The sequence below is a fragment of the Tinamus guttatus genome, unplaced genomic scaffold (genome assembly GCF_059628265.1).
Source record: "Tinamus guttatus ecotype Peru unplaced genomic scaffold, ASM5962826v1 Tinamus_guttatus_pri_ptg000489l, whole genome shotgun sequence".
Classification (NCBI taxonomy): domain Eukaryota; kingdom Metazoa; phylum Chordata; class Aves; order Tinamiformes; family Tinamidae; genus Tinamus; species Tinamus guttatus.
This window is the reverse complement of record NW_028289023.1, coordinates 4,071,829-4,097,487: the sequence shown is the minus strand read 5'-3', so window position 1 is coordinate 4,097,487 and position 25,659 is coordinate 4,071,829. Positions and strand designations below refer to the sequence as shown.

The following is a 25,659-nucleotide window of genomic DNA, read 5'->3' as shown; positions in this document are numbered from 1 at the left end:
CTGCACTTAGGGCTGGCAGCCAGAGAGAGAACTTAAATGGGGCGAGGGGACGGATAAGAGTAGCAAGGGGCAGCGCTCACAATTACCATTTCAAATACAGCACTTGCAAACTCAACGTTTTGTGGCTGTCTCTCAGGCCCTGATGGAAGTTGCTTCTTTAAGCTCAAATAAAATTGCTTTTACAATCTCTAGCTTTTGTAATGTGTCGTTAAGATTAGTATATGAGAAGTGTGCAATCTGTGATGTTTCTCCTAGGTTAAATGAGCTTATGCCATGTTTCAATCATGCAGATAGCAGTATCACTGGAAAGAAAGATCTTTCTGTGCTGTTTTGCAAGTCACTTTTAAATATGTTGAATTCAGTGTTCATTACTAGCTCCTGATTACTAGTACTAAACTAATATGTTGTTGCATCATCAGCTAGTTCCTTATCTTGTCATTAGAATTTACTATTTCTAGAGCATAAAACTGTTCTGTAACTTTGCTAGAGGAAAGTAAAGATATTTTTATTACCACGTGTTAGCTAGTATGTTAGAAATCCCTATCTCTTTATATGAGTTTATATTATTTTATATTGCAATGTCTTCCTTATGTCTGTCTTAATTTGTCTCTTATAGCTGCCTTGATATTCATGGCACCTATTCACTCTCATATCATTTAACTTCCTCACTTTTCTGCCTTAGTGTGTTTTTTCTGTTAGCAACTTCTGTACTTCTAGCCTTGCATCACCCCTCTGCCTCTTTTTCTATTATCTCTCTCCATTGCAGGGTCCAGAATTGTTGTTCTATTTCACTGATGTTGCCTAGGTCACAAATTGCATAATTTATTCACCTTTTTTTTTTTTTTTTTTTTTGGCCATAGCTTGGTGTTTCCCATACCGTCAGCATTGTGCGTGCACACATCAATAGAGTTGTCCCTGAGTACTTATATTTTGCTGTTTTAATTATTACTTTTAATGTAGAGGGTTTTTTTAAAAAACCATTAAAACTGCTCCAAAAGGGTGAATCTTCACATTCACACATTCAGCCATTTTCCCCTGGTTTGCTGAAGGAATAAATTACATAGACCCGAGAGATATGTGTGGTAAGGGAAGACGTGTTTACACACTGCGTGGCTGCGAGCCAGAGAGGCAAACAGCAGTTATCAGCATGCAACGTACAACTTAGCTTCTTTTAATGTGAACTGCAGCATACAATGAAGAAGTGAAAGATATAGTTATGAAATGAGAAAATATTAATTCCTTGTTTGTTTTATACATGATGCTGCAACCAGTGATGAGAACTCTGAGCCAAACAAAAGCCACCTCTCTTGTTTTTTCCACTTATCTAAAAGCCCTTCTGAATTGTCAACTGTGAACACAGGGAGGTTAGCACCCTCTTTGCTTAAGACCATCTAATCTTAGTACTAGCCTTTCATCGCAGAAAGCACCCGTGAGTCTGCCCATGCCAGCCCTTTCCTGCACTGCCCCTGCATCCTTTGGCCTCTGTGCAGTCTCTGGGCTGACCTTGCAGAGCAATCTTAGAGAGGGCTTCCCCTTTCCATTCACAGCCTTAGATTTTTAATGTGAGTCTACACAGTGTGGACTTCTCTTCTGATTGTATCATTGGTTATGGTGAACAATAACAGAGAAAAATCCCCATACTGATGAGATTATTTTCCTTCCGTACATTTCTTGCCTTAGACACGTCCAAGCTCCCAGAAGGCAATAAAGCATGATGTATTCTTTGGTACAGACCTGGTATTATAGGTCTGGTTCCTCACCAGGAAGCTACCATCATGGTCACTTATTTCATCTTTCTATCTACTTAAGTCCACGCAATAATTTCCACGCAATCCTGCACACTGGGACCATAAATCCTGTTCTGCAGGTAGTCATCTGTTACTGTTCTGTTAGTGTGTGACAGCAGCCTGAAGAGACCTGCAGCAGCGCAGACAAACACAAGAGAGAAATTAATCTCTTGGGACTGGAGAAGGACATGGTAAATGTTTGTCAGACTTCTTGGGAGTGAAGGATGGTGGACGGACGAGGCTAACAGCCAGACGTGCACGTTCACTGGAGAACTGGGACACTTACTTGCCTTAGTGTGTGGAAAGAACATCAGAAAGCCACCTCTTGCTTTACTGGAAGGCAGCTTCTCATGGTTATCTTGAAGGAGGTGTAGAGTGAGAAGAGGAGGGAGGACTTCATGGACACGCCGAAGAAGTGGACAAAGAGGCAGATACATGAAAGGAGCAGAGGCAAAGGGCAAATTTGATACTGTGAGAGCAGAGGGAAAGAGGAAACATGCCAAGAGCAAAGGCAGCAGAATATGACGTGGTGGAGAAGCAACCTTGATGTGCTTTGTCTGCAGTGAAGCAGGAGCTTGCCAACACAGTGCCTGGGCCTGTGAGGATGGCACAAGCCACCACACAGATGCTTTGGGGACTAAACTTGCTGCTGTTGGGGTGCCAGTTCTCCATCCTTTCCCATGTCTTCGGAGCCCCTGTGAGGACTTCTTGCGCTTCAGCCGGCAGCTGCCTTCTGTGCAAGCTGCATGGGTCTCTGCATCTGCTCCAACAGAAGCATCTGCTGCCAACCAAATACCGCATAGTTACCCTTAGTAATTAATTTTCACATCTGTATCCATGTTTTTTCCCTATTTGTGTTTCTCTGCCCCACTTCTTTACTGAACGTTGACAATTTACATTGGAATTAGTTAGCTTCAGTATTAGTAGATATTTTGTTGCAGTTTGGGATGCCAAACAGGGCCCTGATTCGTCTCCCCAAAGATGCATCTGTCTCCTTGCCCTGCTTTGAAAATGTGGCAGCTGAGAGCAGAGGGATTAGCAGCTAGAGGGGCTTTCAGAAACAGGCTTTAATTAGAGGTGCAGGATGGAGCACAGTGATCACCTCTGATTACTGCTGCAAATGCTTGGAGAAATTAGAGCAATGGCGTATTAAGAGGTGGGTCTCAGATGTTAATATCTCAAGCAGTTCAGTCTTTCTAAGGTGATTTGAGCAGCTTCTCACTTCTGTTGCGTGTGTGCAAATCTAGAATAACTGCAGCAAAGTTAACCGTGTTACAGAGCAAATGAATTCTTTTGTGAGGGGAAGATTCAATAAACGTCAATAAACTTCAATATTTCTGCCTTTGGATAAAGGATGCCTTAGAGTGTTGTTCAGTACTTTACTCTGTATTGAGAAAGGAGGGAAGGAAGCAACAGTTTATTTATAGTAGTAAGTCTTAACTGTTCTGTGTCTCCTCCTTCTGCAACCTCATTGTTGCCATGTTATTTCTTATTCCTGAGTTTCTGATGGTAACCTGGGATTACGGTTCAGTATTTTCTAGGATGGCATAATTATTCGAATACCACCATCTATAAAGTGTTTTCAAATCCCTGCAGCACACACTGAGTAAGATCAGTGAGGTGTGGACTTGTACAAGAAGAAGAGCTAGTTACAAGTGTGGATGTGAGGTAAAAGCAGTTCTGCGTGTTAGAAAGGCAGTATCCAGTGTTTCCTCCTCGTGCTTACTGAACCAGCTTTAACCACCTGTTCCCGCATTTTCGGAAGCCCACGGTTACGGCTGTGGAAATAACAGTGCAGCAGATTATTTCAGCCAAGTGAGAAGCAGGGTTTGGGGAGGTCATTTTACTGAGCTTGGGGTTTTTAAAGAGTGCTTGCCCAGCATGGGAGCCCGGGTCGCTGCAAAGTTTCCTGTTCACAAGAGTCAGTTTCAAAGGCAAATGCAAAAGGATTTGCCCATTAAACACGAAGGGAGCAGCAGTCCTGGAGAGAGCACATGGAGCTTCATTTCTATAAGAGGAAACCGTGAAATGTCTTCTTCCCCTGCCACATCTCTGAAAAACAGGCAATTTTTTTTTTTCTGGACTAAAATCTTACTTTGAGCTTGGAAATGGTTTGAAGTTTTACTGCAGTGAAGCTGAAAAAAATTAATTATGTAAAGATATGCCCTTAATTAGAAAGTTTTTTTTTTTTTTAATGAAACTTAAGCAGTAGATGCATTTTGCAGTTGGGGAAACCCTTTTCTGTTTTTTAAGTTTTACCATAGCGAAAGTGTGGTCTCAAAGCACTGACTGAGAGCTCAGTCTGCAGACATCATACAAAATTACGATTACAGCTAAGACTCTTGATATCAATGGGACTGTACAAGTCAGAACTCCTAAAATGAGAATTTTCAGGTTTTCCTCAATGATTTGCCATCATTGCTCAGCAAGTTCAACATTTGCAGAGTTTGCATTTTGGTGACTTTTTTTGATGCTATTTTGCCAAATGAATTTAAATTAAATTAAAGCAAGGTAGAGGTTGTGAAAGCCAGGATTTGGCTAAGTACATCTTGAGCCTGCGGCCTTCATTCACGTAAATAATTGTAACACAAAAATTGCTGTGCTGAATTTTGCCTTCACTTGAGAGCCCAGCATCCCTCACCCGTGTGGACTGACCTGCACTTTGTGTCCTGGTCCTCCTCCTACCCTGCTGTAATTACAAACATAAGCAGATCCTTTTGGCTGGAAGGACAGGAGGAAAAACAAAAATGAAAGGAAAAAAGAGAAAGAGAAAAGGCCGACATCTCTCAGATAGGTACAGTTTGTGTTTTCGTGATCTTTTTATTTTTTTTTTGATGTTTTACCTAAGCTCTGAATTTTTTTTTGTCATAAAGTGCAACTAAAAGAGTGAAGAAAAATGTTTGCTTATATATTAACAGCAATTCAGTGCAATTATAACTAAGGAAAGATGTATGACCATTAGATTCTATAGGAAAGCAGAAAAGCCTCCAGAAAACTCAGTATGCATTACAGCTTTCCCAGTGATTTATTCCACGGGAAGCAAGAAGTGGTTTTTCCATTGCACTGTTTAGGCTGTTGTGTGTCTGGATGTGTCCTTTACTCCCATGCTGCTGACATTTTTCCTGGGTCAAAAAAGAGGGATGCTGGATGTCAGGATGTCCAGAAATCTCATTTCAATGGGCTACCTGGGAATGATGAGTAAGTTGTGCCCGTGCTGGCGTGGCTTTGTGCTGTGCATAAGACATGATGTGCACAGAAGAATGCAGTATAATTTGTGTAGAAGGCACAGAATATAATACTGATGTTTACATTGCCCTATGCCTCATGCTCTAGGTGTCCCTGCTGGAGCAGGGGGGTTGGACTAGATCTCTCGAGGTCCCTTGCAGCCTCAACCATTCTGTGATAGGACCGGCGTGATGGGCTAGTGCCCTGCATGTGCCTTGGCCTAGAGCGAACTCCGCAACCCCGTGAGCAGTCAGTCTCCTCTCCTTGTCTGCCAGGTATCCTTGGCTTGTGTGTCTGGGTTGTCTGCACCCTTGGCAAGGTAGGTAGGAAGGAAATGTCACCAGAGAGAAGGACAGAGACGCTCTGCACTTCAGCTGGTAGCCCGAGAGCGCCCGGCAGCACCCGGCCCCGTGCACTGCCGCGTGCTGCCGTCCCGTGCTGCTAAGGGCAAGCACGTCCCGAGAGCACCGCTGTCCTTCTGGGTTACCCCGTGTAGTAAATTCGTTCAACTTTTTAGTCTCCTACTTTTAGAAATTGTTGGATAGTCTTATGTTAATTTTAGAATGCAAAATATTTATTTAACTCCAGATCGGTGCCATATAAAATGTCTGGCAGGAAATTTTATCTAGATTTGAAAAAAAATAATCATGTAGTTATGGACCCATTTCTAAAACTCGATTGAATAGAAATAATTAGGTAGACATTTGAGACTGTGGTGTCATTTCTGAAGATGAGTGTGTGTCTGCATTGCACTGGTGGCTCAGAGTGACTGATGTACCCACTTGAATCCCTCATAACCAGACACAACATTTCTTGGCATCAGCGCTCCAAGACCGTGCACAGAAATTAGACAAAGCCCTTGTATCCCTTGGGCTTTGGCTGTGGGGCTGCTTATCTCTTGGTGAGTTTTGGAGAGCAAGTCGCAGGAGAAAAATATCCACTCCAGGTTCAGGTCTATAGAAGCAGGAAACGAGCGCTTTGTCCCTTCTGATTAGTGTTCGGCCTACTAGTTTTAATGGCAAGGATCCAAAAACAATCTTCTCAGTTGACCAGACAGCCAAAAACATGATGATCTCATTGCCACTGGCTAGTGACATGCAGGTTGTTAACCAGTCAAAGTTCTTTCTTTGTTCTTTTTCCTGTCGTGCTTTTAAAAAAGCAGAGCACCAGCGCAAAACGTCTACATTTTTTTTTCCATAAGTATTCTCTGGGTCTCATGGGTCTTTCCCAAAACTGCAAAATTGGGTAGAGATATTTTTGCCTAACTGTTTTAACCTTTTGTTATTCTTCTTTTGTTTTTGTTTTTGATCATAGGATACAAGCAAATATTTCTTACTGCAGATGCTTTTACAGGCCCCACTTAAGAATAAAAGATCAGCACATCTGGTCAATTGAAAATCTAGTTAGAAGAAAGAAAAAAGTATTCCCTTTGAGACCAAAAATGGGAATAATGTATTTTTTGTCAAAGAATATTCTGGGGATTTCTAAAGGTAACTGGAAGTCTAAGCTCTTCAGACTGCAGGAGAGGGTTACATTTCTGCTTGCACCTGCAGGATGAAGGACCCACTCACCTACCATGTGGAAGGCTCCCCATCACTCCTCTTCCTTTTGAACTTGCTCTTTGAACATCAGTTGAGCCAGGGTGAGAGTGGGGAAAGCTCCCACACCCTTCCCTTAGGGCACGCATGTTACAGGTAGGACATCTGGGCTCCAGCCTTTGCTGCCTTCAGTATTTTGGAGTTTGATAGGAACTGAAGCAACTTTGGGGAAGGAAAGGGGGATCGCTCTGCTTCCCTTTGGGAGAAGTGTGTTCAAATCCAGTGAGGCAAAAGGAGCAACTGAACCCACGCTTCTCATGGCTGATGTATATGGAAGTTGACAGTAGCTGATATTGTCGACAAAAAGAAATCCTCCCCTTGTCCTTCTCTTGATAAGTAGCCCTCTATTTTTCCTCCCAGACATTTTGCAAATGGTCTGATGATGTCTGGGATTGCAGAAAAACTGAAAAAATACACCTATGTCTAAGAGTACTCTTCATTTCTCAGGCTGTTCTTCGGCCAATTGTTAGCACAGTGAGCAGCCTGCTGGTCTTGTTCCCTGTATTTTTTCTGTTCCAGGGAAATTTGGCAAGTTTATATGTGGCCCAGTATGTCAATAACTCTTTCAACTGATACATAAACGTTTTTGAAAGCTTAGTTGTAAACAAGTGCCATCAAAAAGGGACCATTGTCTGTTTTCATTGTTCCCTCCTTTGTTTTGGACTCAAGATGGCAAGTCCCAACTCTGTCCAGTGGGAAGCGAGTCTGAGATTCCATGGGGAGCTGAGTGAAGACTGCAGCGCATCTCAAGGCAAATAGAACATGGCAGAGACATTTAGAAAAATAAATGTCATGGGCTTTGTTTTGCCAACGTTGCTTTGAAAGGCTCCCTTTGAGGCTACTAGTACGCAGCTTGTGTGCAAACACTGTGAGCAGCGAAGCTGTTTACTTACTGCTGCTACTGCTTTTGAAGCTCCCTGGCAAAGAAAACCCTCAGCTCTTCCCATCCTTCTTTCCATCCCCAGAATAATTTTAATTCCTTCCTGCTTTGAAACTGAAAGAAAGTGTTTTGAGCAGAGCTCTGGCTTGTCTGGAGAAGTTCTCGTTTTAATCAGACCATCTGAGTAAAAATGTGTGTAGGGGATCTTCAGCTGAGAATAAAATAAAGTCTTTGTGAGGACCCATCTGACTGCTCCTCGGGCAGCATCCAGGCCCTCAATCCGAGCTCTGTCTTTGAAGTGGGGCTGGTGACGTACAACTTGTCTTGGGGTAAACACGCTGCTGTGATCTCGTCGCACAGGTTACACAGCTTCCTTGGAGACCATGCCCTGAATGTGGATGAGCTCCTGAGCATCCCGTGACTGCAGCTTATCAGTCTGGCGCTTCCTCGGTTCTTTATGAAACCGCTTTCACGTCCCCTGAAGGGCTGGTTGGAGCAGAAGGGGCCGCAGTGATGGACAACTTCTGCCTGTCGCACCGGGGGCAGCAGCTGTGCCTCGTGCAGCCCTCCTGCCCCGTCTCTGCCCCCTCACAAGGCCGCGGTGCGACGTGTGGGGCACAGGAGCCCGCGGTGCTGCCCGCACCGCCCCCGTGGCAGCACCCAGAGCCTCCCCGTCCCCTGCGGTGCCGCCCGCTGCCCGACGTGTGAGGGGGCCGGGCAGGTCCCTGCCACGGTGCCGGCCGGCCTGGCGCGTGGAGCAGGGAGACGTGAGGCCGCCGTGAAGCACAGCCTGGTCTGCCGGCCTCGGATGTGTAGCTATGCGTAATATGAAAATGAAGATGTAATTCACAGGAAAAGCCACTCCCTTTCAAGCTCAGAGAGGCTTAAAAATTATCAGAGCCATCAGGCAGTAGTTTTGATTCAATATGGAACAAGATCAAGCTTTCTGGGAGGTGTCTGGGCCCCCAGCAAGGCGGTCCTTGAGTCTATCTGGTGCAGCGATCTGAAGTGGGACCTTTCATCTGAGCAGGTCTGATGAGTGCCGTAATGTGTGCAGGCTCCACGGCCATTAGCATGGGCTGGAAACGTGTCTCCAGCTGCAGATGAAAAGTGTGTTCACCTCAGGGCTGCGCCGGAGCTGCTGTGGGGCTGGCGCTGTGCGTGTCTCCCCGCATCCTTCCTGCTCCTGATGTCCTGCTCCCAGCACAGGTACCTGCTGCTTTCTTGCTGCTGCATCCTGGCGCCCTAGACCACCTCAGGTCTCCCCACCTGCACATTTACCCTGTACGTGCTGGGCGTACGGAGAGCAAGCAGGGAGGCCAGGAAGCACAGCCCGTTTCCAGCCTCACTGCAGACAGGACTCGGCAGTGCTGATCCTTGTCAGCAGATCCAACCCGTCTCACTTCCCACCCTCCGGAAATATTCCCCCAGACTAGTGTCACCAACCCAATCAGTGTTTCAAAATTCTCAGCTTGCAGGTGCTGCTTTCATAAAAGCTAATTGCAATCTTGTACGATGTTGAGCAATCCAGTTGGCATCAATTTGTTCTTAATCCTCTGTGTGGCTGTACTAGCTACAAATCGAATTATTTTTTTCAGTGTTAGGTATAAAGTAACTAATCCTGAACAGCAGAGGCTACCTTAAAGATGGGGATACCAACCAGAATGAGTTTGTTTCTTTCTCTTACACACAAGAGGGATTCGCAGTTGCGTTATGCACAGCTTCTCCTCCCACAGTTTTCCTTTTCAAGCTTCCCGGTGCAGCTCGTGCTGCTCTCACTGCTGCCCAGGGGCGTCCGAGCGAGCTACCCCACGTGGGCCAGGCCTCAGGTGTCCCTGCCCGCCCTCCTGCCGCCTGCACAGTGCCCATCTCCACCCGGGCAGAGGGATGCTCAGCTGCAAAATACAGGGAAGCGGGACCTGTTGAGAATGTCTGCAGCTTTTGCGCATTAGAAGTGGCTTTGTCTGGAAGCTCGGCCACTGCTTATGTCAAAGAAGTAAGTAAACGAGCCGCTTGTTGTCTCTGGACAGACCTGTCTGGCCCTTTGCCGGTGTCCAGCACTGCAGCCTTCTCAAGGGTGGATCGGGCTAAGGTGGCTGCTGTAGCAGGGCAGCCACAGGCACGGGCTGGAATAGGCGCCAATCCAAATAAAAATCCGCATCCTGGTGCAGCTCTGCAGACCCCTCTGGTGCTCTGGGCTACTTCAGTTGCACCAGGGCTGCTGCCGGAGTTTGGTTAAGCTGAGCTTAGAGACAGCCAGCCTGGAGTGGGTCATATGCATGCACTGTCCTGACATGTGGCTTCTCCTCATGAGTCAACCAGTTTGATTGGACCAGTTTGTCCCAGTTATTTTCTCTTCCCCAAGGACATGTATTCTCTCCAACACACTCCACTCTCATGCTAGTCACTACTGCATAAAAATCCTGAGGTTTGGACCTCTGCATGGGGCATCCTGGCTGTCATCAGCTTCTGTGTGATTGAATCTTTCTCCCCAAGTCAGAACATGCATTTTTAGGACCCTCTCCCTGCACCTCTCCATCCCTTTGCCATGTTGGGACAGTGGGAAAGTCGCGCAGTTTGCTTAAGAAACAAAGGAGAAACAAGCAGCAAAAGAACAGAAAATAACTTTTTTTTTTTCTCTAAAACAATGATGGGCTGTGAAAGGCCTCATGGCAGTTTGGTGACTGTTTGGGTTCCTAATGCATTATTGTTCCCGCAGCCCGGAAGGCTCCTCTGTGGAACTTATTCTCCTTTCTGGGGATATCAGCCTGTCATGTCCCATCAGCTCAGATTCTCCAGGCTGGGAGTCTTCATTAAAACGGCAAAACGCTGCCTCGTCCAGCTATTCAGACACCAGGAACAAGTCATTATCCCACTTACCCAAATACTTAACTGCTTCTGTTAGGACTGCACGCTCAAGTGGCTTCGTTAGACATCAATAGACTGAGTTTTTATCCACATTCTTTTCTTTACAAATTGTCAGGACTTTAAATATATAGACCCATATTTGAACATATCGACCATAATCACTACTGATATTAAAAAGCATCTGCAAATACTGTCCGTGGTTGTCTGGGAAAAGCTTTTGCTGAGCGCAGGCTCTCCCGTATTTTAATGAAACCTCTGAAAGGACCTGGGTTTTCTGGGGAAATCTTGCAGTTGCTTTAAATTGGCTCTCCCACGAGTTAAAATGCGCATGACTTTGTCTGGAAAGTAAATGCAAGTGTTTTGTTGTGGCACATCAGAAGAAATAAACTGCTTTTCATGCAGCTTATGCTTCCACTGTTCTAGTGGACCAAAATATGTTGTAATAGCAATAGTTGTAAAAAAGAAAGCAGCGTGGCTTGCTCCATAACTCAGTAGTCTAGATCCTCTAGCCGTGAGCTAATATTCCCCCATGGCATGTTGCATGTCTTGCTCTTCTTCCTTCCATCCTCACTGCAAGGGAAGCTGAGCAGTATTTGTCAAAATCCATAAGAGAGACCGGGCTGTGCGGGGCCCGCTGGAGCTGGTGGGGATCTCCCTGCTGACTTGCTGCCCTTGGAGCAGACCTGGGCTTGCACGCTCTGAGAGCGGTGTTTCCACAGTAAACATGTGGCACTGTGCGAGTAACAGATAATTATTATCACATATCCTTTCCAAAGCCCACAGACTGTGCTGGCAGTCCGGGCTCCGCGGTGTGTGCCAAGCTGAGACTGGTGGTTTGAGATGGAGGAAGGGACAAAACATGGTGAGCTGCATGTGGCTGATGGGAACCAGTTCCTTGTCATTGCATCCAACTTTCTGTAAAGATGGAGTTGCCCTTGGGCAGCATTTGGGATCCCAGAGCTGGAAGTCTCTGACAGCTCCCATTAGTGCTGCTCTGAGAAACGGTAGGATGTTCACACAAAATATGTTCACATTTTTCCAAAAAAAAATGATCAAGCATATTTCTTAAAGGCATTTCTTTATCCTCTTTTCTCTTATTGCACCATTTAGTGGCACTTTTCTCTAGCAAAAGAGAAATTTGTGCTTTCGGCTGTCCCCATCATTGGTCAGGGACCTTTGGGCCACACAGACATAGACGGTGGCGCCTGGCTCCTCATTCGAGCCTTTCTGACAACAGTGCCAACCCAAGCCCCTACTCAGTTATGCTTATTTTTCCTTCTGCTAACATATGTTTTCTGCTGTTTTGCTAAACACGTTACTTAGGTTCCCACCATCCTTATTCTGTTCTGTTTACTTTCTTTTAGGTTATTTTTTCCGTGCTATAGGCCCTCAAACTTTTCCATAAAGTGGACTGTATTTTAAAGAGACTGTCTTGTAGATGTTCATATTTTTCCCATTTCTGATCATAGAATAGTTTTATGCAGCCTACAGGAGCAGTTTGGAGACGATGACATTCATACACTGATATTTTCTGCACTTACAGTCTGTTTCAGGGGTGGCTGAAACGCACATGCAAGATGTTCAGCATTTGCGAGGCCAACCCAGTGTAGTGCAGGACCACGTCACTCTTATGGATGTCTGCTGACTCTTACTGATACCTGCTCAGCAGGACGCGTGTAGTGGGATCCAGCTTTGCTGAGCCAGTGGGTGCTGCCTGTTGTCCTCGCTGCAGGAGCAGCTCCTGCTCTCGCATTACTGCTTCCCAAGAGTATCCTAAGAGATACTAGAAGTATCTTCCTCACCATTAAAAGTCTCATAAGCATCCTCATCATTAAAAAAAAAGCTTACTGCTGGGCTAGCAGGTCATGCTAAACAGAGAGTTGAAAATCTTGAGGTCTTTTACCATTACTTCTTTGCAGCCACTTCAACCCATCTGTTTCTTCTCTGCTTCAGACCTGTAGGGAGGGAATTGCAGCTCTGCTCAACGTAGCCTTGTTCCTCATGTATCTTAACTGCCTTTTTTAAAGAGATGGTTGCATGCAGTGGCATCAAACACTCATCTGAAGCTGTTTTAGCAGATGATTCCTGCTGCTCACGGACATGCCTGCTTCTTATGAGCTAAGAAAACCAGGACATTATTTGAACCTCTGGAGTGTCTTTGCTTGGTCTAATGCTAGCCAAACTCTGACGTCTGTTATGTAGCAGAAATAAAATAAGTGTGGACTAGGGTATTTTTGAAACAAACTTCTGCAGCATTTTTATGAAAATGTAGCTTTGATAATGAGTTCTAATATATTTGTATATATTAAGCAAAAAAAAAAGTGTTAATTATTTTATTTCTGCCAACTTAAAAAACAAACAAAAAGGTTCTTTCTGGCCAGGTACTTACTGCCTTTGCCAAATACACATTTCGGTTAAACATTGCTGTGTTTACATTTCTAGATAATAAAATTCTTCGGTTTATGGACTGCCAGAAGATAGAAAGCTGAGATTAAAGTCTCAGGTTTGATTGGATTTGTCGTAAAGTAAAAGTGATCGTGAAACAATGACTATTTAATAAATTTGCAGCTGTTTGTTAGTGTGTTTTAGAGAAGTTTGAGCTTTTATCAAGCTTGCTGTCTTCTCTTGTCTTTGTAATCCATCAGAGTATGTGGTTCCTATTAAATCTTTTCATTAGTTTGATGGAGGATTAAGATTAGTCCTTCTGTCTGTTCATCAATGGCAGTGGCACAAATTACAACCTATTGCTTGGATTTCTACCTTCTGGATATTTATTTTGTAGAAATCATACAAAGAATAATATTGCTAGGATAAAAAATTGGTGGGCATGGATTGCCTTTGTAACAAACACCTCTTCTCTTGTAGCTGTCCGGGATATGGATACTTGGCCAAACACAGAAGTATGAGACGCCGGAGTATTAGTAGTAGTAACTGTTGTTGTTGCTTTTATTCTTTGCACCTTGCTTTTGATAAACCTGGCTTCAACCTCATTTTATGAGACGGTTGGGATATTGGTGTTGCCTTTGTTATGCCTGTATCTCCCATTCCCACGTCTGCAGGCCTCCACCGCACCGCGTGCCCATAGCTGCCCTTATTTCCACCTCACACAAGAGCCGCTGTAGAGCAGAGCGATGAAAGCCACTGTCACTAGAATTTGAGGAGACAGCCCCACAGAAAGATGGGTCAAGTGCTCTCATACTCCTTGTCCCATTCTGCATTTCCATCTTCCCTCGACATAGGGCTGCCCATGGAGTCAGCTGCTAAGATCTGTGCTCAGGCCACCCTTAGGAGGAGGCCTGCATGTCCCATCCACCAACACAACTTGCAGTTTGAGATCTGTCTCAAGACTCTTGTTTGTGGAAGCCAACCAGGCAGTGGCCCTGGTGACAGCCAGACCATCTACCCATGCGTGCGTTGGTGTGTGCTTAGGTCTGCTCCAGAGAGGAGATTGTATCCCAAGTTTCTCCTGCTTAATATTATTTGAAGTTTTTTCAGCCCCGTGACTGAATCCATCTTGCATCTGCAAAAACATGCTAAAGATTTTTTTTTGTAGCTGTATCTTAAGACCTTTGAAAAGACAGATTATGTTAATGTCTTTTCAGCAGAGTAACAGATTGGTCATACATTTATATTGCTTTGCTGCATATGGTAGGCATGTCAGACTGTGAAAGAATGTAAAGTGTTACTGCTCCATAAAATGCTGTTTTCTAATATTATTTTTCTTATCTCTCTGACAATAAACATTTGAAATTTTCATGGAGCATTTCAGCTGTGAATCTCAAAACACACATATTATTGTGTATTTAGGGCTTAATTCAATTTGCACTAAAGGACAAAATTTCACCATTCTTTATTGTTATTGTACTTGTCCTCAGAGCAAATTTTCTCTTTTGAAAGTGGAATTGATACTAATCTGGTCACATAAAACGATATACAAATATATACTTTAGATTTTTGTGGATTTCTGATTTAATAAAATGAACAAACCCAGTGATTCTGCTTTCAAACACTCTGGTGCTATGAAACAGAGAGTTGTCCAGTAAACAGGATAGTTGTACCGATCTCTTGCTGTCAGAACACACACAGAAGCCTCGCTCGGCTCCTTTTTGCTCTCATTTTATTTTAATGCTTTGCAGCAGGGCCACAACAATACAAATTTGCTTTTAAACCACGATTTAATTTTGGAGGATCTGCAGTTATATGCCTGAGCCGGATTTTCTTTTGTGCAGTCTCCAGAACAACAAGTCTATGTGGTATCCGACGCTGGGCTTTTTCCAGTGATTTATTAACTGTGTCAGAGTAGCGGTTGTGAATGCTGGGAAGCTCTTGTATACGGTGACAGTTGATATTGATTATGACAGTTTGTAGACTCTTGCAGACTCTAGTGTGTTGTCAGACAGTGGATAGTATTTTGTCCTCTTACTATACATACCAGGGACTATAGATCATAGCGTTTTCTTAAGAAAAGGGCCATTGTCCAGAGACCTCGTTCCGTGCTGATATGAGGAAAGTTGTGTAGCGTATTGTGCGAGAAAGAGCAAAAAAGCCCAGGCATCCTATGGAACAGCCAAAATGTTGATTGCTTTTTGAGTTAAAAAAAAAAAAAAAAAAAGTGAATAGCTTGTTCTGCTCCTGCTCTTTCAGTGGAGTGAGCCACGCGGTTGACAGAAGTGGGTAAATAGTCTGAGTCTGTCATTTAAGAAAATAAAATGCATCCTGTGCTATCTGTTGTCCAGAAATCCAGCCTTATAATGAAGGCCTCGTGTCCGCTAATTTTTAAAGCTTGCCTTCAGCGTCTTTTTGTCTTCACAGAGACTACGTATTTCTAAAATGGGTTTGAAGAAGAAGATTTGTACAAACTTGAGAGAAAGTGAACGCCAGCGAGTGAGTTGGCCTGATGGGTACCTCAAAAAGATCACGCCAAATAGTGACTCCTTATTGCTGTTTGCTTTTAGCAAGGCAGGAGTAAAGCAACACAGAGGAGAGAAAATCTTCCTATTTGCCGAAAAGCTGCTTCAGTGTGAAAGGAAAACAGTAACAGCTGAGTTTTTACGGACACTCTGATCAGAAGTCAGAAGCTATTTGGTTTACTATGCTGTTCTAAATTATTCCATGGCTACTCTACTAATGGAAAAAAAAATCTACTCCCTATGCATTTATTTTTAAAATAAACAGCACTTTAGGTGCAGCAATGATAGTAAATAGAAAAGGAGCTGCTAAGTTTTTTTCTGTTCTCGAAAGCTCTTTCGTAGCATTTCAAAACATTTATTTTAGGTTGATTTAAATGCAGTTACTACTGTGGTTTTATGTTAGAGTGACACAAAGTGATTTTCTGCACATATCTTAAAATAAATATAATAGTAGGTCACGTGAAATTAGCAAAAATAGCAAGTCATATGTGAAGTTGTATTATTTCAAGGGCACTTTGGGCTGATAATGTGGCACTAAGTTGAAACCTGGGAGAACTAGATTCTCACACATCTGTGGGCCAGATATTTTTCCAGATAAATCCATTAAAATCAGTTCATTTCTCTGTCTGGTCCCCACTTATTTGTTTACACCACAAAGTTTTTGAGAAGGAGCTTTGCTTATTAGCTTTTACTCCCTTTCTCAATGCAGTCTGGATCTCTGTTGGGATTTCTAGATGCTGCTATAATACTAACCATGCTTTGTGTAATGTGATGTGGATATTTTTAAATTAAATATGGCAGATCAGAAAAAAAATGAAGTTCTCAATGATATCAAGGAGACAGGATTGAATCAAGTGTTTTGATTCCAGTGATAATGCAATTTCCCCTTTCATGCTCTCATTCAATTTGTTTAAATTGCAGCACTACCTGTGTTTAATAATTATGTTGCATAATGAAAGAACACTCTAGTTTCTGTGTTCACTGTAATCCTAGAAATATACCAAAATTTTACAGTGGCATCTCTCAGTCAGGTATTGAATTTCTTATTGCAAAACATCCGGAACAATATCAGAAATTCTCTAAAGGAAAAAATGAAACTGGTTTTCAGTGTCTGTGACTTTACGGGCTTATTTGATTTGGGTCACTTTCTCCATTCTCATAAAGATTTTTGAAGAAATTCTGAGGGGAAAAATGAAGAAGGTCAAATGTTCAAATATGAAGAATTGTTTCCTTAGATGGCTTTTATCTAAAGCTCTGGTAACAGTTCTCTGTCTCTGCATATTTTTGTCTCCTGAAGCCTGAAACTGCTCCTCGAGAAGATAATTTTGGTGTTGTGCTGTGAAACGTGACAGCTTCCCAGCACTTCCCAGTTGTCAAGTATATTGTGACTTGTATTAAGACACATGTAGTTCCTACCAAGAGCTCTCCCCTTCCCGTGAGCCATGTCCTGGTCGTCAGGGTGTCCCGTTGCTTGCCCGCTATTCCAGGTGCTTGCCTGGGCTGTGCTCCAGGCTCGTCAGGCTCTCTCTGGTCCTTTGAGTTGCAGTCGTTTTCTGCTGTTTTCCTCCCACTCAAAATAAGGCCCTGATTTACGCTGCAGAAGGTGGATGCTTTTCCTCGGCACATCTCCGTGCAGGTCTCTCTTATTTACCGGACAGCGCTGACCTCCTTGTCCATGGACTAAGCCTGTTTTCTCTCTCTTCCCTCCAGATGGGGTCCACAGTGTCACGGCGGTCTGCACGCTACGCGTCACCATCATCACGGACGACATGCTCACCAACAGCATCACGGTACGACTGGAAAACATGTCGCAGGAGAAGTTTCTCTCTCCCCTCCTCTCCCTGTTTGTGGAGGGGGTGGCGACAGTGCTGTCCACAGCCAAGGACAGCATCTTCGTTTTCAACATCCAAAATGACACGGACGTCAGCTCCAACATCCTCAATGTGACGTTCTCGGCCTTGCTCCCAGGCGGCATTCGAAACAAGTTCTTCCCCTCTGAGGACCTCCAGGAGCAGATCTACCTCAACAGGACCCTGCTGACCATGATCTCCACGCAGAGGGTGCTGCCCTTTGACGACAACATCTGCTTGCGGGAGCCCTGTGAGAACTACATGAAGTGTGTGTCCGTGCTGAAGTTCGACAGCTCTGCTCCGTTCATCAGCTCCAACACCGTCCTCTTCCGTCCCATCCACCCCATCAACGGGCTGCGGTGCCGCTGTCCCCCGGGGTTCACAGGTGACTACTGCGAGACGGAGATCGACCTGTGCTACTCCAACCCCTGTGGTAACAACGGGCTGTGCCGGAGCCGAGAAGGGGGCTACACTTGCGAGTGCTACGAGGACTACACTGGTATGCGTTTATCTTATCTATGACCCGTGATTTATATGTTAGACCGTCAACCGAGCCAGCTCCGTATCACGCTGAAATTGCTGACATTCTTATTCAAAGGGAGAAAAACTCCTGGCAGCAGCTTCTGGTGGAGGGAAGGCTTTTACGTGTCACACGTCACTTAGGATAAGTCCTGCATGTCCGCACACACGCGACTGTGGGGACCATGTGTTGGCCCAGCCTTCCCAGGCGGGACAGTCAGGTCTTGCAGATCTGCTCTGGACCTGTCTCTATCAGCCCAGTGATGAAGTTACTTGGCCTTCTAGTTTACTTGATGGCTATTAAAGGTCAAAGCGCCACTTCCCAAATACTCTTGAAAAGCTACAGAAGAGAATTAGCTGCAAGTTTTCTGGTACTTCGGTAAAGTCAGAGGGATTTTTTGTGTTTGAAACTGTATGCGTGTTTAAGTGTTCTGCACCCAAGGGCTGCCCAGCTGTAATTTATGCTGAAATTGCAGGAATGTCTGGTTTAGCCAATGAAGTTATAAAAAATTGAAAAGATAAATTATTCAGGTCTTAATTTTAAAGAAGGCTACACGGCATGCCTGCCTACAGGGATGGATGAAACCCCTTGCGGGGAAGGGTTTTCATTCACTTTCATGGCTCAGGGTGATGGTTAACAACGTGGTGGTGCAAGGGGAGAGCTGGCGGGGAGCAGGGACATGGTTGCCGCAGGTAAATGAGGCTTTTTCCCCACAAGAGGGGCAGGAGGAGGGTTCCCGCAGGTCGGAGAGGACCTCAGCCAGCAGGATCCTCAAAAGAATCCTACAGAGACTTTCTGTCCGAGTGATGAAATCCTGAATCTGTCTAGGATTTTCAGTCTTTGCCAATTTTCCTGCCAGACTTCTCACAAATGATTTATGTAATAGAATACGCTGTAAAGCCTGTTTTCCCTTGTGGGGAATTGGTGCAAACACTATGCAGCAGCACCAAAAACAGATTTTATGACCAGTTCATCTCATTTAACTCGCTCATGTAATATATAGGAATGGCTTGGAGTAGCAAATCTCATTAAACAAAAAGATACCTATAAATAAACTTAACTCATCCATGACTTGGGTACTGGAATAATATTTATTCCTATCTATCAGGTTTTGAGGATGTCATACTAGAAATCTCTGGGGAAAAAAAAGGCTGAATATGCTAAACAAATAGAGCAGTCTTCTTCATATAAATAAGTCATGAGGATATTCAATAATTAACGCTGTACTCCGAGCAGCCGAGGAGCAGAGACGTTTGGAGATGCGGGGCCCGTGCTCCGTGCTGTCCGTACACACAGCAGGGCTTGGTCCCTCACTGCCCACGTGGCAACGAGCCGGGGCTCCTTCAGCCAGGCGGCTTCGCGGGGCCGGGGCTGGCGAATCCGAAGCCCTGTGAGCCAGGACGACTAGGAGAAATGTCCCCAGCTCCATTCGAGAGCACTCTGGAATCTTTTAACCTCTAAATTGACAGGAATATTATCAAATACTCCTGTTTTACTGTTGAAATGTAGTATCTCCTCCATGGTTAGTTGATGTTACATTAGTGCCTGGAGGCTCGTCATCTCATGACAAGGTTTTCCCATTAAGCCTGACACACTTACCACATGTGGTGGTCATTAGGTAGCAGTTACTTTTAATGCCCGTTACCAAATGGGGTAGAAAATGTTATGAACAAATAATGTATTATCAGAAATATGTTATGAAGTATTTGCTTCATTACTGAATCTCGTCACAGTCCGTTTTAAGACCTGTGCTATTTTACTCATTATTTTTGTCGTTTTTGAGATAACTTCATAGCCATTTACAAGTTAAATTTGTATGTTAGTCATAGCATTGTCTTTCCCAGTTATATAAAAAAATGGTATACATGATATACTTTATATCTATTTAATATTTAAGTAGTGTAAGTTTTTTTAAATAACATCAGTACGTATTGAATTATATAAGGTAATGGTAGTAGATGAGAATGAGTAGAACGCTGTTGGGGTGATGGCATCAACAGAGTTGTTACAGTGGTATCACCTCTGTCTAGGACTAGTATACTAGTATGAGACATTTATGAATCTTTGAGTTAACTGTAAAAGATGAAATATGAATGGTAGTAGCCAGTGAAATGCAGCCTGCTCTGGAAACTCTGAAATTCCAGGTTACCCATTAAGAGCCTATGTAGAAAAATAATTGTAAGAAAATACAAGTAGCTGTCATCTCCTTGGTAGGATATGCTGAAAGTCGATGATAAATCACTACACAGTCATAACCCTGTACTGAATTTATCTGACTGGTCACCTGTTAAAAATATAGTATTTATTTCCTGTAGAAGATAATTATGTCCGATCTTAATCGGATGGAATTTCCCCCCATTTTTCCACCCTGCTTTGAAGCTCTCCATTTGTTTTGATGTAATTGTTAGTCATTTATACACGATGAAAGTTTCTCTTTCTTCGAGAGGGTTCTGTTACTAGCACAAAGGTAAATCGAGCTTTTTCAAGGTATTTTTGAAATGTGAATACTCACTAGTTCTTGGATACTTGAAATTAGCTTCACTTCCTGTGGCGTAATGAGGCGAGTGAACAAGGACATATATTTTTAATCTCTTCTTTCAGAATAAGGACCACATTAGATTCTTTTGTTTTACCCAAATTTGCGCACCTAGCTGAATAGCTCACAGTAACAAAGGTGCCATTGAGTGCAGGGAGCTACGTGCATGGCTGGGAAGCTGAAGGATGTGATTTAGTTAAGCAAACACATACAAAGAACACTGTGCAAAGCAGGTTTTTTTTTTCTACTGTATTTTGTACATCTTTCAGAAGCAGGTGAAGTGAGCTGTGTACAGAGGTAAAAATGTCTATACCTCCCAGGGGCAAATCCCTGAAGGGCAAAAGCATCATTAGATCCTCATAGACATATTTGCTGCCACCAGTTCTTGAATGAACTGGACTTCCAACCCCATCCTGGTTCCGGGATCCATATCACTGAGGCCCTAAGTTGCCACCTTTCTGCATAGAGATTGCCATGATTCCCAACGGCTGCGACTCCTGCCAGAGCTGGTGTCTGCTGCCGCGACTGGGATCCTTGCAGCACCCCCCATGGCAGCTCAACATTTCCATGAATAAAATTTTATTTTATACATGACAAAAGGACTCCAAAGAGATTTAGTGTCCTGTTTAGCACAGAGCTTTTTCTCAGCCTCCTTTCCTACTTAACCGATAGCAAGGAGCGATTTCGAAGGCAAAATGGTCAGATAAGTTCTCATAACCTCTACATATCTCCTTGGATTTCATTTCAGGTGGAGGGAGAAATCTTAAGTGCTTATAAATCTTCTAGTAATCAAATACAGCAATTAGAGATCTTTTACATGTAAACTTTTTTTTTTCCTCCTAATTTATTTTTGTGATACCATATTGACATGAGAAATCATGACATCTAACTTTACTGCCACGAATTCTCACTTTGTGCTGTGAGCGGCAATTATGGCTAGTTTTGTAGAACGATGCCAGAAGCCACTATTAATATTGTTTAGTAAGTTCTCAACATTTGCCTCTTTCCAACAATGTACTAACAAGAATAGTAAATGTGAAGATTTGGTTCTTTGGTATCTTTACTTGTATCCATTCTTTAGGCGGTAATTTCACTACCTGGTGCAATACTAGATTCTCATTTTTCAGGCCAGGGAGATTTATTTGAAAGGATTTCAGCTTTCAAGTACAGAAATCTGGCAGCCAGGGTAGCCGTAATGAGTATTTTATCTTAGACTGGAGTGTCTGAAATTCCAGCCCCAGTTACACTTCTGCCACTCCACTAAGCCATTGGGATCATAGGTTTGTAATGGCAAAATCTTGTACAGTGGATCTTAATATGATTCCTTTAGGCTTCTCACTGCATCTTTAACTCCTTGTGCAGTTTTTGGAGGTTGAACAGGCGGAACAAGGTTTGCCATGTCTGGGCTGTGGGGCTTTGTCAGCAGCTTCAAACAGTTTTGACCAAGTTTGTCTTTGACACAAACCACCAAATAAGGAATTTTGTTATTCCCAAACACTCCCATAATTGTAGACAATTGGACAACTTGTAGATCATCTCTCATTAAATGTTAGGGAAATACCTTGTACTGTTACTGCCTTAAACAGTGTCTTTTAATTCCCTTCTTGAAAGTTGTGATTGATAGGGGTTGTGATGGGTGCATATATATTATGAAAATATGTCTTATATATTACAAAAATATGAAAAAAATGGCCAGATCTAATGCTATAAAAACAATGTATTCCTTTTCAGGAGTTTAAATATAACTACAGTTATTAGGGCGTAGGGTGATTTGCAACAGGCAATTTCACAATTTGAAGGCTGTATGTTTTTCTGCTTGTACCAGGTCTTAAGAATTTTCTATAAAGATATTCTGCTAACTTGGATTTCGGAAGAAGTTGAGGAAAAGTGTTCACTATTCATTGTTTCATCTCCTGCATTGCTTCTGGAAACCTCCCAGGATCACTTGGTTGCCCTTGCCTGACGTTTCTGTGTGGCAACACCGGGAGAAATCGCATTTTGAATGCTTTCACTCCTCCAGAAACAGGGAATTCTGTGCAACATTAGAAATTTTCCTTCTTTTCCAGCAGTGGTACACTGTGCTGTTGTTCTCATGTTTGTGGTTGAAATTTCATGTTTATAACTTAAACACAGTTTTTCCATTATTTCTGTGAACCAGTCCCTCTCCATAGCTGAGGTGGCCTTTTCACATATGATGGAGGCATAAACAAGTACATCCTTCTAGGCTCCTTCCTTGGGATTAGTACTTCCAATCTTGTTCTCAGCTCTTGTTTTTGCAGTTGTCCCAACACATCCTTTTCCATCACCTCATCTCACTTTCTTTATGTCATCAGTATGATTTTTTTTTTTTTTTGAGGGAAACCCTCTTTGCTCTTACTGAAATAAACAGACAGCCCAGCTGGTCTGGACATTGCAGGCTCTTGTTGCTGAGGTTGGCAGTGATTTTCAGAGCATAAGTGGTATGAAAGCTGCAGAAGCCTCTTCATTTTTTTGTCACCGTCTTCATCACTCAGCTATGTGCCAGCAGTACGCTTTGAGACTTGGAGTCTCATAAATCTTCTTCCCAGTACTTTGGAGTTTCCCTGTATGACCAATAAACTCCAGATGTTGTCTTGTGAACTGACTTCGTATCTGCCCATTTAAGGATCCCTTGCAGCCTATTCTTTGCAATTAGCCATGGATGATAAGTCTTCCATTGGCTCTAGTGCAGGGCATGCTGCATGTCAAGAACACTGTAGTCAGTTGTGATGCTTTCTTCGCTTTCTCTCCTTTTAGTGTTACATATTTATGGAGTATTGTGTGCAGTTCTGGGCTCCCCGGTACAAGAGGGATGCTGGAGAGGGTCCAGCGCAGGGCTACGAGGATGACCAGGAGCCTAGAACATCTGCCCTATGAGGAGAGACTGAGAACTGGGCCTGTTCAGCCTGGAGAAGAGAAGGCTGAGAGGGGACCCGATCAGTGTCTATAAGTACCTTAGGAGAGGGAGTGAGGAGAAAACAGCCACAAACTGAAGCACCAAAAGTTCCACAGGAATTTAAGGAAAAGTTTCCTAACAGTGAGCTTGACAGCCTTGGAACAGGTTGCCAAGAGAGGTTGTAGAATCTCCTTCTCTGGACATCTTCCAAACCCGCTTGCGGCAGGAGGTCACTTGTAGGGATCACCAGCCAAAATTCTCCTTTCGAGGCATGTGTATCATTGGAGAATGGCAATTGCTGTGGCTCTCATACTGATCACGTCCCATTGAAGGAGTGCCATGGAGTCCACAAGAGTGGCTAACATTAAATGTAGCCCCTGAGCCTGTTACAAGAAGCCCTTGGAGCAGGAGAGGCGCTGGCAGCCTCCCCGCAGCGCTGGGGCGCCCGCTCCTCAGCTCCTCCGGCCACGCGGACACGGTCGGCGGCAGAGCCAGCAGCAGCTGCAGCTGCTTTTCTGGGCTACAGATGACTGGAAACGGGGAGGATCTCTCTGTGAAAGATATTTCTTGCCTAGCACGGCTTCCCTGCAAGTTTCTGCTAAAACGCAGGGATTTGTTGTGCCCCATGTGCTCAAACAGGCCCTGGATGGTGCTTGTGGTAGCACAAAGTGCCAGCCCAGTAGAAGCTGAGTGAAGTTACACTTTCAAAATATACAGTCAGAACCTGAAGTCTGTTCACATTTTAAACCATGTGGTGTTTCTGCTGACTGTTTCTGTCAGCGCTCGTTGGTCGCAAGAGGTGAGCAGTGGAAATCCGGAGCGCGGAGCAGGTTCACGGGTGCCGTGAAGATGTGCGCTGCCTCCACAGACAGGCTCTGGGTGAGGACTGTTGCCCTTGGCTAATCAGGTGCCTAAGCTCGCTTGTCAGGGTGCGAGAGCTCTTTTCCGAGGGGATTACTTTGGTGCATTTGTTGACAGTGCTGTTCCCCGTAAATTGCCTGCAGCTTTAGCGTCAATCCGCGCTACCTTTCCCTAAGCCTGTGAAAGAGCTGTAGCATATTCCCCTCCTCCCGATGTGGGTTAAAAAGCTGCTGCTTCCCGTTGGAAAGTGTTCCCGGCTGAGACCCCCTCATCCCAAAATGCTGCTTGCGGGATTGTCCTTGATTCTGCTGAAACACCCGGGGTTGAGGCTCCTGTCCTGGAGCCCCCTGGCTCGGCCTTCCTGCCCCTGGAAATAGGCGCATGGATCAAAGTGCCTGCCTGTCACTGTAAAAGCAGCTACGGGCCCAGCCTTTTGTTTGTTCTTTTTCATTAGCTGGATCACAACTTGAGAAGACTCCAGCTCTCGCAGCGTGTTTTTACGCTGATGTATTGAGGGCAGTTTGTAAAAAGCAGCGGATTAACATAACATAACATAACATAACATAACATAACATAACATAACATAACATAACATAACATAACACAATCGCTTAACCCTCTTTGGAAGCTACCTGGGTTCTATGAACACTTCCGAATTCAGAGACCTATGGGCATTCCCACTAATAATTTATAAAGTTACTATTCTTTTTATTTCAGCATACATGTGAAGTCTCTTTTAGTGTCCTTAGCTGTTGTGCATCTATTTCTTTTTGAATGATTTGGCTTTATCAATTTTCTGCAGTTCCCAGGCTCTTACTTGCTCTCAACATGTACTTCTGGTTTGACACTGATGGGATTTCTTTTACCACATCTAAAGGGGAGTCTTAACTCTCCCAGGCTTTTGACATTCTTAGTAATGATGTATTTGCTTATCTCTGTTCTTATTACTAAACAAAATGCAAGTGGAAGGTGGGTAGTAATTATACAAAGTGGAGCCATTTGATATTATAATGTTATAGGTACACATAGAGCCCCTCCTTACTGAGGTACCCAACTTCTCACACACTGTCATAATTTTGAACATTTATATGCATTGAAGAACTTTCACCTGACAGGAACTACACACACTAAAGGAGGGTTATTTTAATTAAAATATTTTAAATAGCAGTTTATTAAACTACAACAAACTACCTTGTGACAATAGTTTATCATTGTGCTGTCTAAGTTGAGCCTTTTGTAAGGCATGACTTTATTTTTTTTCTCAGAGTTGTTTTTAATGTCCATAAGGTTACTTGGATAAAATTTTAAATTGAATGGAAGCCACACAAATGCATTTTAAAATATCAAAACCTACAGCTACTATGTGTGAAAATAGCCTATATATTAGACTACTCTTTAAGTGTTTCTTAATTTTCCTAAAGGTGTTTCTTAAAGGTGTCTTAATTGTTTGTTTCTCACTGAAAATAAATCAGATGTTAGTGGAAAAAAAGAGAAGAGAAAGGAAGAAAAAATAATGGCAACAACCTGCCTTTAAGTTACTTGTGGGGAAGATAAAATCATGCTGAGTATTATTTTCTTCAATATGTCTCATGTTCTGGAAACCCTCTCACAATTTTCACAGATTAAAATAAGAAGTTCCAAGCGTGCAGGGAATAAATATTTCAGATGCCTCAAAACAAAAAGAAATTTAGCTTCTAGAGAACAAGGTAC

General features: G+C 43.6%; 1 protein-coding gene across 1 annotated transcript in view; it reads left to right on the top strand.

Moving 5' to 3' along the window:
* CELSR1 (cadherin EGF LAG seven-pass G-type receptor 1) overlaps nucleotides 1–25,659 on the top strand; it is a 157,659-nt gene that overhangs the window by 48,867 nt on the left and 83,133 nt on the right. Inside the window, exon 2 of the mRNA XM_088533246.1 lies at nucleotides 16,979–17,617. Coding sequence (XP_088389372.1) covers nucleotides 16,979–17,617 — 639 coding nt within the window. The remainder of the gene's footprint in view (nucleotides 1–16,978; nucleotides 17,618–25,659) is intronic.